Genomic DNA, 12,994 nt, shown 5'->3' with positions numbered 1-12,994 from the left:
AAGATTTGTAAGCATATTTCTTGATAAAAATGGATCAAATATATCATGTATACCATACAATGGTTGATGGTATAAAAATTGTTGTTACCCTAACTTTACGATGCCGATTGTTTCATTTAAGAGTAATATTCATCTCGGGCTTACTCAGATTGTTACTCGTTTGACTTTGTATAGGGATGAATTGAGTAAACCACTGTAATTAGGTTTATCGAAGCTAAGAGTGTCGTGTGATTTAAATCTATTTTCAACTGACATGTCTAACAACTTAGTAATACTCGACGTTTAGTAGCAAAGTATATACATTGTAACAATATTAACACACCACACGACTAAGTGTAACCGATTTCGAACCAAATATTTTCAAATGCTCGAAAGACGAGATAATTTGTGCATTGAATTTAATTTTTTTTTCTAAGTTCATTTAAGGGGTTCTAATTAATATTAATATATAGTGGCCATTTATCCATTAAATTTATTTTGGGCTTATAAAGAAAAAAAATGCCAATCAAACAAATGGGCCTATATTTGAGTTGGGCCGTTTATTGGCCCACTAAAATTTCATTTGAGTTTCGGAATTCGAAGCCCATTTACAAGAACTGTAAGCAGTCAAAGTTCACGTCCTCCCGCCAATGGAAGAAATCTCTTCTCTTTCGCCTGATCGACGTTTCTAGAACCGCAGCCGATTACGGATAGATGCGTTAACTGAGCATTCCAGTGATTCCACTCCTCAAATTCTTTCTTTCTGTTGAGTATAGCGTTGATTTTTGCGCAGATTCCTTCTGATTTTCAGCTGAACAGCTGCTAAAACCCTAGCTGAAAGTTGATCTGTATTAGTTCAGGGTTTCTTGTTTTTCTATCTTCTACAAGATGAGTACCATGAAGTTTTGCCGGGAATGGTATGTGTTAGGGTTTAATGTCGCATATGGCTCTTGTTCTACTGTGTTGATTAGTTTAAGTTGCTGAAAAATGTTGAGAATATGGAAATTCTTATGTTGCAGTAACAACATTCTCTATCCGAAGGAGGATAGGGATGAGAAGATTCTTCTCTATGCGTGTCGCAACTGTGATCACCAGGTAACCTTCTCCTTCTTTTCATTTCATCTTTCTATTGTAACTTTGTGAACGTTTTAGGTTTATTAGTTAGTCTTTCATTTCTAATGTAATAGTTTACGACTTACGAGTACGGTGTTCTCTCTATATATTTGTCGGGTCTCTGGTGAAACCTTTTGCTATCGTTTTCTTTCTGTAGTTCAAATCAAATATCATTCTGCTTCTGGATGTGACTTGCCTTGCTTTTTAGTAATTTTTTACCCTAAGACAACGATATTTGGTCCTGATTCGTGATTATGCCTTCAGATACTCAAGGTTGTCACTTTCACTCGTCACCCTGTTAAATGTTCCTGTCGTCTTATCATCTCTGTTGTTAGCTTACCCTTCTCTGAATTTGAAGGACATACTATCCCATTGTTCTTGGTTGCTTGTGTAGTTCATTTCGGTATAATAGTTTTCAGGAAGGAAAAATTTAAGAAGATTATGATTTAATTAATTCTTATCTTTTGATGGCATGCTAACGGGTCCCTTACAGTTCTTAGTGGGAGATATGCATGTCCATCAGTATGAATATACATCTAGACAAATGCTAGAAACAGCTACTCGTTTCATTTAATCTAGGTGAGGGAATATAACATTTGTGCTGACGGTTAATTCAACCTTTATAAAATTATTAGGATGGTATTACTAATTTAATTTTGAACGATGCAAGTTTGGGCCATTTTTTCATTGATATTAGTGTTAACTCACTCCCTTAGGTCGTGGAATTGTTGAAGTTAATCTTCACGAGTGGCTTTTGATTTCCCTTTTGAATTTATATGTGTTCTGAAATTCTTACTAATTGAATTGCATATTTTCTTTACCTCTAGTTAATGTATGTTTTCCTGATGGATCATTGATGAAAACTTCCTTTCTATTTTCTTGTAGCCGAGTAGCTTTTATTTTTGCCTACTGGAAGATACACCTGTATCTGTACACTGAGATCAACATCCTCCCTTCTTTTCTTCTGATTTGACTTACTTATACTCCCCCTTCTGTGTATTGACATGTTTTAATTTCTAGGAATTGATGGTTTCCTTCCCCCTTATTCTGACCATTAATTCTCATGTTTTGTTTTAAATTTCTGTTTGCAGGAAGTTGCTGACAATAACTGTGTCTATAGGAATGAGATTCATCACGCCGTAGGGGAACGCACTCAAGTTCTGCAAGATGTTGCTGCGGATCCAACGCTCCCTCGCACAAAAGCTGTCCGATGTGCTCAATGCAACCATGGAGAAGCTGTTTTCTTCCAGGTTCACTTTTTGTTTTGCAACTCTGGTTTGCTAGGCTTGAGCTTTCTTCTTCCCTCTCTTGATTTCATCAGTATTAGAATTTCCAACCCAAGCTTCATTCATTCTTAACTCCCAAAAGTTGTAGTTTGTTCTCAATTACATGCTACATCATTATCTTACTTGGGCTGTGAATACCGCCGGTAAGGTTTTCTTGAATGAGTTTTGTTTTGTTGAATTTTAGTAGGCTGCTAGAGGTTACCAATTTTGAATTTTGATTTGCATCATTTCATCATGTTCATGCTTATATCTAGCCATGATCTCATTGCATAATTGTATGCAGGCTACTGCCAGAGGGGAGGAAGGTATGACATTATTCTTCGTTTGCTGCAATCCAAATTGTGGTCACAGGTGGAGAGATTGATGTCAAATATGTGCTGAACATATGTTTACTTCATGCAATCCAAGTTTCATCGACTCTTGGTATGTCATCAAGTGTTTTAACACTCTTATGCTTAAAGACGTCTTTTTTGGCATGGGGTGTACAATTTGTACTGATTGTCAATGTGGGTTGATGAGGACCACGAACTTCAACTAAGTTTTTATTTTATAGATCTTAATTTTTATGAAGATTTCATCATCATTACCATAAGGTTTTGATATTTATTGAACCCTTTATCTATGGACATACTAAAAAAATATTGAACAAAAAGATTGGTCTTAATTTGTAGGCATCAACCACCGGAGCAATTGGGAGTGCTGAATACTGATTTTTCATTTGTTATTGCTGTGGATGTGAAAGATAAAGAGTATTGTATACACAAATGAATCCGGGTGAAAGATGGCACCTCCACTCCATCTTTCCCTCTCTAATTTCCTAAAGGATTTGAATGAAAGGCATTGATTTGATCAAATAGGGAAAAAGAATTATCTACAATCAAGATAAATAGCCAAAGTGAGCATTTTCTTCTTCTTCTTCTTCTTCTTCCTCTTCTTCAACCTAACATTGGCCAATAATTTCTACCAAAATTCTTAGAATGCTAAGAGGCGTATTTTACAAGAATCTACAACGGTGATATGTTGCGACTAAACCAGTCCGACAATCGTCTAATTTTCTTCGACATGTTCTCATTCTTTGCCACGAATGACTCGAAATTTGATAGCATTACCATGAAGTCATGCTTCAAAGCTTCCAAGCTACGGTAGTAATCATTCTGTAATCTTTCTTGGATTATCTCAAGGCACAATGGTACAGGAAACCTATACATACATGTACAATAGGCCAAAATTACATTCGAATACTGTATATACAGGTCTAGGCAGTTAAGTTTCTCGGAAGATGGATCAAGAAATTGATAGCAAATGGATTCATGAAAGTACCTGTTCTTGTATTGTGTCTTTCGTGCGAGAAGCATCAAATCTTGAATCCCGTAACGACCCTGAGATTTTTGAAGGACAATATCAGGTTTACCCATCAAAAGGATATAAACAGAAAACACAATAACCTTGAAGAAGCAGACTACCTGCATAGAAGTCGACGTTAATTGGTCGAAGGCAGTTAACAACTTCGCTTTGTTTTCGTCGTCTATTCGAGGCTGATCCCACTGAGTAACAGTATCATACAGCTCCCAAGGACTATGTAAATGTGGTTCTGCAGGATCACTCCTATACTTAATTGTGTACCTCTCCCAAGGACTTTCTGGATACTCCGAAGATTTTGCCTGCACGGAGACAATCCGACCATCCCACCAACTACCATCTACTCCGACGTCGTTTTTCCACCACACTTTGCACTTATCCCTGAATGTCCAATTCCTCTGCATTGCCGCTTCAAACCGAGTTCTTTCGACTAAGAAGTCGGGGAAACTAGTCAACTCGGGCAGAGTTAACTTCAAAGATTGTAGGTATACATGGGAAGTAGGATCTATGAACTTGAGTAGCATTTTACAGCAACTATCTCCAGAACCTGCAGAAGTAGAATAAACAAGCTCGACAACCTTACAGAACTCAACCGCTCGTACAGGACCCCGGATTGAGGTCCAAGGTCCGGTGTCTTTTGTGTGATAGTAATTTGTACAACAGTGATCTATGTATTCTTGATGGCCCTGTCAGGAAAGTAACATTCAGTCAAAGATGGAATGTAAGAATCAGGCAGCACAAAACTATCCATGATCACTTACCTGCCTCAAATACGCAACTTCGTCGCCAAGTTGGGGAATATATCTGGAGCCACCCTCATGTGCGGGCATCATTAACCACGATCCTTTTCGGGCATATTGAACTGACTTTCTTCTTTCCACAGGATTTATGTCTTGAGTAAAACTACTCCTGTTACGAGTGGATCTCGATCCAACTGTCATCCTTGAGCTTGATCCCCACTCTTCATTTGGTATATGGGATCTGTTTGCAGAAGAGTTTGCAGAACGTCTTGATCTATGTTCAGATTCCTGATCTTCGTCCGATTTAAGATCGTCACCCACATTATTTAGATCATATGAGGCATCCTTAAACCTCGAAGATCGTGTCTTACGAGGCATACTTTTGTGATTGTTTGCTTCAGCAGGTAGACTAACGTTGCCCGAAGCATTTTCACCTGAGCCACAACCGTTGCTTTCTGCATTACTCTTCCCTTTGTTCGACTTCGATCTTCTATAAACAGCAGTGAACATTTTGTTAGCCTCTACTGCTTGCAACTCATCAGAGTTGCACAAGGTTGACATTAGTTTTTCATCATTTGGAGTATCTATATCTTGTGGGGAATCATTTCTATGATCAGAATAAGCTCCATTCATGACATCCTCCTGCAGCCCATTCAGATGCCGAGGGCTTCCGAGCACCGTATTGTATTCATCGTTCTTTGAGCTTTCATCTAAGGATTCTATTTTGTGCTTCAGAGAATGTTCAGGGTCCAAAGAAACACTCCTCAACCTGATCTTTGCACGCATTGGTGCAATATTTCCAGTTTGCTCAGAAGCAGTGGTCCCATTTTGAACCGATGTGATCGTTGCATCTGAAGGAAACATTAAATTCAAATTATTTGAATCATCGTGATCACTCGACTTACTGTTGACACGTTTAACGTCTCCACCGTTGATAACCTCCTGAGATTGCCCAGAAGCATCATCATCCCCATCGCCCATTTTCTCTGCACAATAATTCTCCAACTTTGAATGGGGGGATGGAGTACCAAAATGATTTTCTTGTTCTAAAGATTCACGAACGTCGTTCTCATTTTCATTATGATAGCCATCGGGAAGCGAACTAGACATTGCAGCATATGCCTCAGAAGGCATAGTTTCGCCTAATCTTATGCGCTTTGATGAACGAACCCTGGAACCTCCCCATCTTATGTTCCCATTTGTGTAGACCTCGGTCAGATCAGAATGTCCATCAGTATTTCCAAATTGCCTCTCTGGTCTCATAAGAATCTGACTGGTTTCAATATCTTCCTTTGGGGACCTTGATGATGAGCTAGGCACAACAGCCATGTTGGAACAAGTAAGTGTTGTGTTTAAAGGAGGATCGACCTTATTCGGATTCCGAAGGGAGAATTTAAGAATCAACTTCTTTCGGTTTCCAACATCCACACGAGATTCAGGAACATCAAGAGATTTTGTCATCTCCTCGGTTCCATCTACGAATACTTCTTTCCCTTTTGAATGCTTATTTCTGTTTTGCAATGACCTTTTGTATTCATCGCTCTCGATGTCTGAATCTTCTAATGTAGATTCACTTTCTGAGCAATCACCTCCCGATTCGTATTCATCTTCTCCATCTGTAGATTTTCCCTTAAATGATGATATCCAATTACGAGCATTACGTGCAGCAGCTCTTTGAGGTCTTAACAACTTAGATGCTGATTTTTTTTTGGAAGGCTTATGGCCAGATTTCGACTTCTGGCTTCTGGAACTCCTAACTATATCACCTTCATACTCGTCCATATTCCGTCTTTTAACACGCCTTCCTGAAGAAGTCATGACCTCCATCTGAAATGTTGGTCGAAAGAAAACTTTATTCGCGGAAATTAATATATTTATTGTAAAGACTCCAGGGGAAAAAGATATAATACTCACGTCTGCTTTCTGTTTTTTCCTATTTGATCTTCGAAGACCATCAGCAGGGGCATCGTCGATCCCTGTGTCTTCAGAGCTGCATTCTGGATCCGTTGAGCAGTTCGAATTTAGACTTCTTTGCTCCCCACCAGTAGAATAATCTTCAGGGACATTATATTCTGAATCGGTATCGTCGCTTTGTACTTCATTTTCTGGTCCCCAATCCATTGCATCTACAATCTCAGGCAATGGTTCAATCAACATGTCCAAGTCTGCCAAAGGCAACAATTGGTAATCTGGGTCGAGATTGAAGTCGGGACCAACAGAAAGTTTTAGAGAAGATGGACGCCAGTCAAGACCCATGGCACCCAAACGCCTTTGCTGGTATGCAGTCTGATAAGGTTCTGGATAAGGTATCATGCCTACAATTTTTTATCACACAAGCAGAAAACACAATGAATTAATACCAAACTGAAAACATATACCAATATCAATTGGAGTAGGAGAGACAAACCTGAGTCAGAAAGGAGATCTTGCAAATTCCGCCTGTAAGTAGTGAGTTGAGTTTCCTGACTCCAATATTGTTGGCGTTTTCAGTATAATAAAATATCGTCGTAAATAAAATAAAAGTACACAACAAAAGAAAAGAAAAGAAAACTGATTACATAACGTACGACGGTTGATAATAATGATAAAGAGATCCAGTAGCTTGTAACCAAAAAAAAAAAACGAAAATCACAAAAAAGAGATGCATTAAAATCAGCATGATACCATTCACCCTTCTAAGCGCCCTTTAAGCCCTCGAACACCCTTAAGCAAGCAAGAGAGCTTGGTTGAGTGTGTGGAGGATGTGGCATCCAAGTGATACATAGAGATCAGTGTTTTAAAGGAGTCATCAATTCAAAATTTTGAGAACTTTTGGTTTAACGGGGTCTTAAGCAGTAGATTGAAGCAGTCCACGAGCCAATAATCCAGGGAGAGTGCTCCAAGCCTCCAAGGAAACGTGATGGAGAATGCGCCATCCTTTGATACTTCAGAAATACAGACTCAACTCCCTCAAAACGTTGGACTAACCTATCTGTATAGTTTTTCCTTTCAATGGGGCTACCTAACGACCATAGTTCTCGTCCATGTTTGTGCTGGAAAGGGGTGGTGATTCAATGGCAGAAGGGTGCAGCACGGATTGGAAGGCAGGGAAGAGGATGGAGGAGAGAGAACAAGGAGAGGCGTGGCTTTGTGATCAAGAATAGAAAGATAGTTAAGGTCCTCTGTTATCCATTATAGGGACACCTCTTACTATTCTTGGAAATTAAAAACTTATGAAACTTGGAGGATAAAGATTTCAGGCCTTTTTTGACCAGGTCGGCTCCAGTTTCTTTGATGGATATAAAGATGATGTTAAAGGCTGGAGAATTGATTCATTGGGTGATTTTTCAATAATTCATTGACCAAGGTTCTTCATTGGGTTAATGCAGTCTTGTGCACGTTTATTATGGGTTAATACAATCCTAGCTCAGGAAAATGAAATCAGCCAAGAAATTATTTCAGACTTCAGAGATGGCATGAAAGCAGAGGAAGCACATGTATGAAGCATGCACAAGATAATCATCACAGACCATTAGAAATTGCTTTGTCGCATGCTTAATAGCAACGTATAGTATTCCCCTACCTGGTCAACGACATTGCCAGAAGGATCCTGAATAAGTGGGCGATAGTCACCGAGAAAGAACTGCAGTAAAGACAAGACAATCAGTATTCAAAACATTAGCAAAAATGGGATCGTGAAGGAAACAAAGCAGAGCTCAACAAAATATCAATGTTCTTAAGTACCTGATCATACTTGGCATCCTGTTGGGATTCTCCTTGCCCTGTGCTTAATATATATAGCTGTCCAACATCATCTGAAAGTATAATTGATGTCCCATCTCTATATCACAGAAACAAAACTAAGACATTATAGTATAAACATTACTTAAGGGATACAGAGAAAAACTCATCCATTGCATTAAGAACATCTCAATATGAAGAACAAAACAAATGCACATATGCAAAATCAGCTTAGATATCAAAAGGTGAGGATCAATTTCACATTAAGTTAGAGAGAATCAAGCATATGAGGATCAATTTCGCAACGTGCAGTATGAACTTACGATGAAAACTTGCCATCGACCAGTTTGAAATGAGAAATTTCATATATCCGAATTGGTGTGCCTTCCCAAATCTAAAATCAAATAACATTATATATAATGAAAGTCCTCGTGAAAAAGTAGGAAATAGAAAGGCTTCAAACGAAATACTGAAGGGGACCCAAAAACTCACATCCCAAACTATTGTTTTCCCATCATATCCAGCACTCATAGCAATCCTTGGATTAGAAGGATGAACATCGAGTACATACGTCTGTCAGGGATATGGAGTGATCTTATCAGAACTTACAATTGAAAAATGGATATCTTTAGGATTCATAATGCAATAAGCAATAAATGAAACTGCTAATATTATTTAGTATATACAATTATTTTCTTCATTTCATGAGGCGGATATATTAGCAATCCAATTTGCTTAAAACAGTCAGTATTTATACTCATGGGCTATTGTTTAAAGAAAAAGATGATCTACAATTAGGGTGAGGTATTGCATTACTTAGTTTCGGGAATGTTAGTTCCTGGCCATGAGTCTAAAGATTCGTTATACTGGCCAGTTTCAACCAAAAGATGGTCTGCTTAAATGAGTCATAAAATATATATTCAAGTTCATGTCACAAACCGAAATAAAAATTACACGCATGTCACTGTGAGGACCTGAACATAAGTGTGATGATGATCCTTACGTCATCATATACTGAATATTCTTGACATACGATATTTCGCAAGTAATTCACGCATGTCACTGTGCATATTACATATAATGCCACGACCATCTTATGAAGAAATGTATATATCACAACTACTAGATAAGACTTCACAGAAATCACTCTTAAACTTTCTGAGGAAAAAAATGATGTGAACATGTTAACCAGAAAATTTGCAACTAAATAAACCACTTACAGATTCAGTATGACCAGTCAAAGAGTGCACTAAGCTTCCATCAGAAGCATTCCAAACACAAATTCTACAATCTGCATCAAATTTACAATCACAGTTTTTTTTTTTCAAGCTTCGAGTAGGAAACATAATATATTAAAAAGGTATTCTACATACTCTATATATATTTGATAGAGAGGTTAGAGAAAATGCTGACCCATTATAGCTGCTAAGACGAAACGATTGTCTAGACTCCAAATTATCATATTTACACCACGAGGAGTAGGAAGAATCCTCTGACGAGGACCGCCTCGAGCAGGCTGTGGAAGCATGGGTGGAGGTGGCACTTTTAAATGGTATGCATGGGTCCAGCGGCCAACCTTCCCCTGAAACAAAAAATTGAAAGGTATGTCATTAGAAATGAGAGAGATATATAACAACTATATTAAATACACCCAAAAAAGAAACCTATTCAACCACATTAAGGAGTACACACCAGCATAAAAGGCAAGGAGTCGCTTAAAAACTTACATGTGACCTACGTGATCTTGGAACCCAAATAATTGCACTGCCATCACGAGAACAAGTAACTATATTGTCGTAAGTGAACCTGGAACCACAACAAGGAATTAACTTAGGGTAAAGATGCTTGATAAATAAGGAAAAATGCACAATCCATCTTTTATTTTCTTATTTAACTACTAAACCCATAAAGTATTTTCCATTTTCTATCCACAAGCAATTTTTTACTCCTCTGGCTCCTTGGTCAAATTTTGCAAAAATTATGGATCTTTATATCATGCATATGTATACCGACGGTCTCTCAATAGACTTATCCACCAATTTGGTGAAGAACTGAGTGGGTTTCACCCAATAATGCACCTAATGGGCAGAAATGGAAAACAGTCACGCAAAATCAAGGAATACTATATAACGATGGTCAAAATATGCAAGTCAGAGAAGTACTTTTGACAAAGCATGATAAGCAAACTTGAAAGTCCTAAAACCTTACTACAAGAACTACAAAATTTCAAATTGAATAGCATAGGAGTTCAAAAACAAAGCAGGCAAAAAGCAAACAAATTATCTGCAGTTGTCAACAATATCTCCTATAACCCAATTATATCTTCTAGCTCTAGCCTTTTTTCCCACCAGAAGTGGCAAAACATACCAGGAGTTTTTGAACTTGTGAACATTGTCTTCCTTCACAATGTCAGTTGTTGTAAATCTTGATGCTACTGCACATCCACTGCAGAAATGTAGCAAGAGTAGATTAGCATGAAACTTCTAATAATATAAAAGAACGTACAATAAGAAAATATGACCTGAATTGCACATAGTTGACATCATTCTCATGGCCAGCCAACACATCAATCTCATGATTTGGTTGGTCTGGGTTATCATTATTTCCTTTATAGGCACTCCATACCTGCTTGATAAAAAATCATATAAAGATTAGCTAATCAAGTACACCTTTATCGATAGGAACTTATCCTTACTTCAAAGCTTGAAACTACGCACGAAAAACATTCAAGGGTTTAAAGAAGAATAAGATATTATTTGAAGAAAAAAAGTAATTTTACCCTGGCTAAACTGTCAGAACTACCAGTAACAAAAATAGTTCCACAAGCATTAAATGCACAGCAAAATATTTGATGGCTCTGAGGAAGAGTACTCACGGAAGAGCCACTGTTTCTTGCTGCAGCTAAAATTCATTGCAAAATAAGTTAAAAAGAAAAAACAAGACATCAATGGTATCGATAATAACAAAAAATGGCCAACCAGTCACTGAGTCCGAAGGCCTTGGAACATAAATCCGAGGAGCACTCTGGGAAGAGCTCCGAGCATCCCATATCCTACATGTTCCATCATCTGACGACCTACACAAAAAAGAGAAATCCTACAAAATGATTTCGTACAAAAAGTACACATGCTTCATTTTCTAGTGATTATATGTAAAAATTAATTTTTAGACTGCAGCTCATAAGCTTTTCATAAGGGAATCCTTTCCTCGGGTCAGATTCGTGGAATTGCTGGAACCCCATATTCCAATCTTTTAAAAATTGATAAAAATTGTTTCCCGTTTCAAAAAAAATATGTTATATGTATTAGTTGTTCAATAAAGAAACCAGGACCGATATCTTTCAGCTCCTATGTGGTGTTGTCAAGCTCAAGTCCAAAACCAAAGATGATAAGGAAAAATGTGGGATTTAGTCCAAAAAACCAAACGATCTTTTTAACACAAATTTCTTGAGTGCAATGATAGGGATGCAGCTAAGTTTAAAGCATTTTGGCAGTGTTCTCGATCTTTTGTTTTTGCTAACTATTCCTCAGATGATATTTGTCAATTGAGGGGCTTTTTTGCAACTTTGATAACTCCTTAGATAGAAGGGATCTTATTTTGACTCCTCCCTTGTCACTAGAACATATCTGAAACTTTTTAATCATCAAATTGCAACTTTGATGGATCTTTGGATAGAAGGATCCCATTTCTACTCCTCCCCTGTAACTTGAACACATTTGTAACTTTTAAATCATCATGTAAAGTATGCTTCTTTTCAGGAAAAAAAAAAGAGAAAAGAGAAAAAAGAAAGAAAAAAGAAAAAACTTCATAAGCTAAGACAAAAGATGAAAAGGAATCAGCCTTACGAAAGAAGCTGATATGCAGCTCTGGGACTGAAGGCAATGGCAGTAACAGCACCAGTATGTCCTCGCAAGACTGAAATTGGTAGCCCATCAGGCAAGCGCCACTATACCATACCACAAGGAAAAACAAGTAAAGGTTGATTTTTCCACAATATAGAAGTAAACAGAAATAAGCCTGTCGTTAAAGTGAACTTACAACACGGATAACAAAATCATTTGAAGATGATGCCACCACAGCATTGTTAGAACTTACAGCCAGATCAGTGATATCACCCTTTTGAAGCACAAAATTGATCAACATATCAGCACACTCTACTCAAGAAATTCTGAATTGTCGGGTGTTCTCCTCTAAGTAATTAAACCTCACCTCATGTCCTCGGCAGCTTGCCAAGCAATATGCAGTTTCCATTGACCAAATCTTTACAAGGCGATCATCTGAACCAGTTATCACATATCTTCCCATGCGATCAAAAATTGCTGTCAAAAGTTAAAAGAAAAGTGAACCATTGGCTAGACAAAGAAATAATATGAGACAGTGGTTAGCTCAGGTGGATAGATAGTATTTGTGGGTATTTTATTCAATTTTGAGGAGATAAAAGTTAGTGACGCTCCACCATCAGATATGGTGATGATCTCTTCTAATGAAATCCTCCCGTTGTTAATACGAGATGCTGGCTCCCAAGGGGGTGGATTGTGAGATCTCACATCGGTTGGAGAGGGAAACGAAGCATTTCTTATAAGGGTGTGGAAACCTCTCTCTAATAAACGTATTCTAAAACCTTGAGGGGAAGCCCAAAGAGGACAACATTTGCTAGCGGTGGGGTTTGAGCTGTTACAGGAACCCAACTAAAGAAATGGATTTCAATCATGCAAAAGAAGATCTAATGAGAAATTACAAAAAAAAAAAAAAAAAAAAAAAAAAAAAAAAAAAAAAAAAAAAAAAAAAAAAAAAAAA

General features: G+C 37.7%; 2 protein-coding genes across 3 annotated transcripts in view; one reads left to right on the top strand and one right to left on the bottom strand.

Moving 5' to 3' along the window:
• Positions 1-589: 589 nt before the first annotated feature.
• Positions 590-3,140, top strand: LOC111445212 (DNA-directed RNA polymerases II, IV and V subunit 9A). Of its 2 annotated transcripts, XR_002710798.1 has the most exons (5): positions 590-896; positions 999-1,074; positions 2,184-2,342; positions 2,662-2,801; positions 3,050-3,140. XR_002710798.1 is itself a non-coding variant. In XM_023083472.1 (4 exons), the coding sequence occupies exons 1-4, from the start codon at positions 868-870 to the stop codon at positions 2,740-2,742; spliced, it is 345 nt and encodes a 114-aa protein (XP_022939240.1). In that variant the 5' UTR covers positions 590-867; the 3' UTR covers positions 2,743-2,970. The 2 variants fall into 2 exon arrangements, 1 of the variants encoding a protein (XP_022939240.1); XM_023083472.1 differs by lacking the exon at positions 3,050-3,140 and having other exon boundaries at positions 2,662-2,970.
• The window catches only part of LOC111445203 (bromodomain and WD repeat-containing protein 1-like), a 14,039-nt gene continuing 4,120 nt past the window's right edge, over positions 3,076-12,994 (bottom strand). Inside the window, exons 6-25 of the mRNA XM_023083460.1 lie at positions 12,407-12,516; positions 12,236-12,313; positions 12,043-12,143; positions 11,176-11,273; positions 10,977-11,098; positions 10,719-10,822; positions 10,565-10,642; positions 9,925-10,003; positions 9,611-9,779; positions 9,418-9,488; positions 8,690-8,770; positions 8,521-8,591; positions 8,201-8,297; positions 8,040-8,099; positions 6,885-6,939; positions 6,392-6,792; positions 4,499-6,304; positions 3,842-4,423; positions 3,699-3,757; positions 3,076-3,578 (exon numbers count right to left, since the gene is read on the bottom strand). Of these exons, the coding sequence (XP_022939228.1) occupies positions 3,383-3,578; positions 3,699-3,757; positions 3,842-4,423; positions 4,499-6,304; positions 6,392-6,792; positions 6,885-6,939; positions 8,040-8,099; positions 8,201-8,297; positions 8,521-8,591; positions 8,690-8,770; positions 9,418-9,488; positions 9,611-9,779; positions 9,925-10,003; positions 10,565-10,642; positions 10,719-10,822; positions 10,977-11,098; positions 11,176-11,273; positions 12,043-12,143; positions 12,236-12,313; positions 12,407-12,516 (4,418 nt within the window). The 3' untranslated portion in view covers positions 3,076-3,382. The remainder of the gene's footprint in view (positions 3,579-3,698; positions 3,758-3,841; positions 4,424-4,498; positions 6,305-6,391; positions 6,793-6,884; positions 6,940-8,039; positions 8,100-8,200; positions 8,298-8,520; positions 8,592-8,689; positions 8,771-9,417; positions 9,489-9,610; positions 9,780-9,924; positions 10,004-10,564; positions 10,643-10,718; positions 10,823-10,976; positions 11,099-11,175; positions 11,274-12,042; positions 12,144-12,235; positions 12,314-12,406; positions 12,517-12,994) is intronic.

The sequence above is a fragment of the Cucurbita moschata genome, unplaced genomic scaffold (assembly GCF_002738365.1).
Source record: "Cucurbita moschata cultivar Rifu unplaced genomic scaffold, Cmos_1.0 Cmo_Scf00001, whole genome shotgun sequence".
Classification (NCBI taxonomy): domain Eukaryota; kingdom Viridiplantae; phylum Streptophyta; class Magnoliopsida; order Cucurbitales; family Cucurbitaceae; genus Cucurbita; species Cucurbita moschata.
Note: the sequence above shows the minus strand (reverse complement) of the source record. Positions and strands in the feature narration are given on the sequence as shown.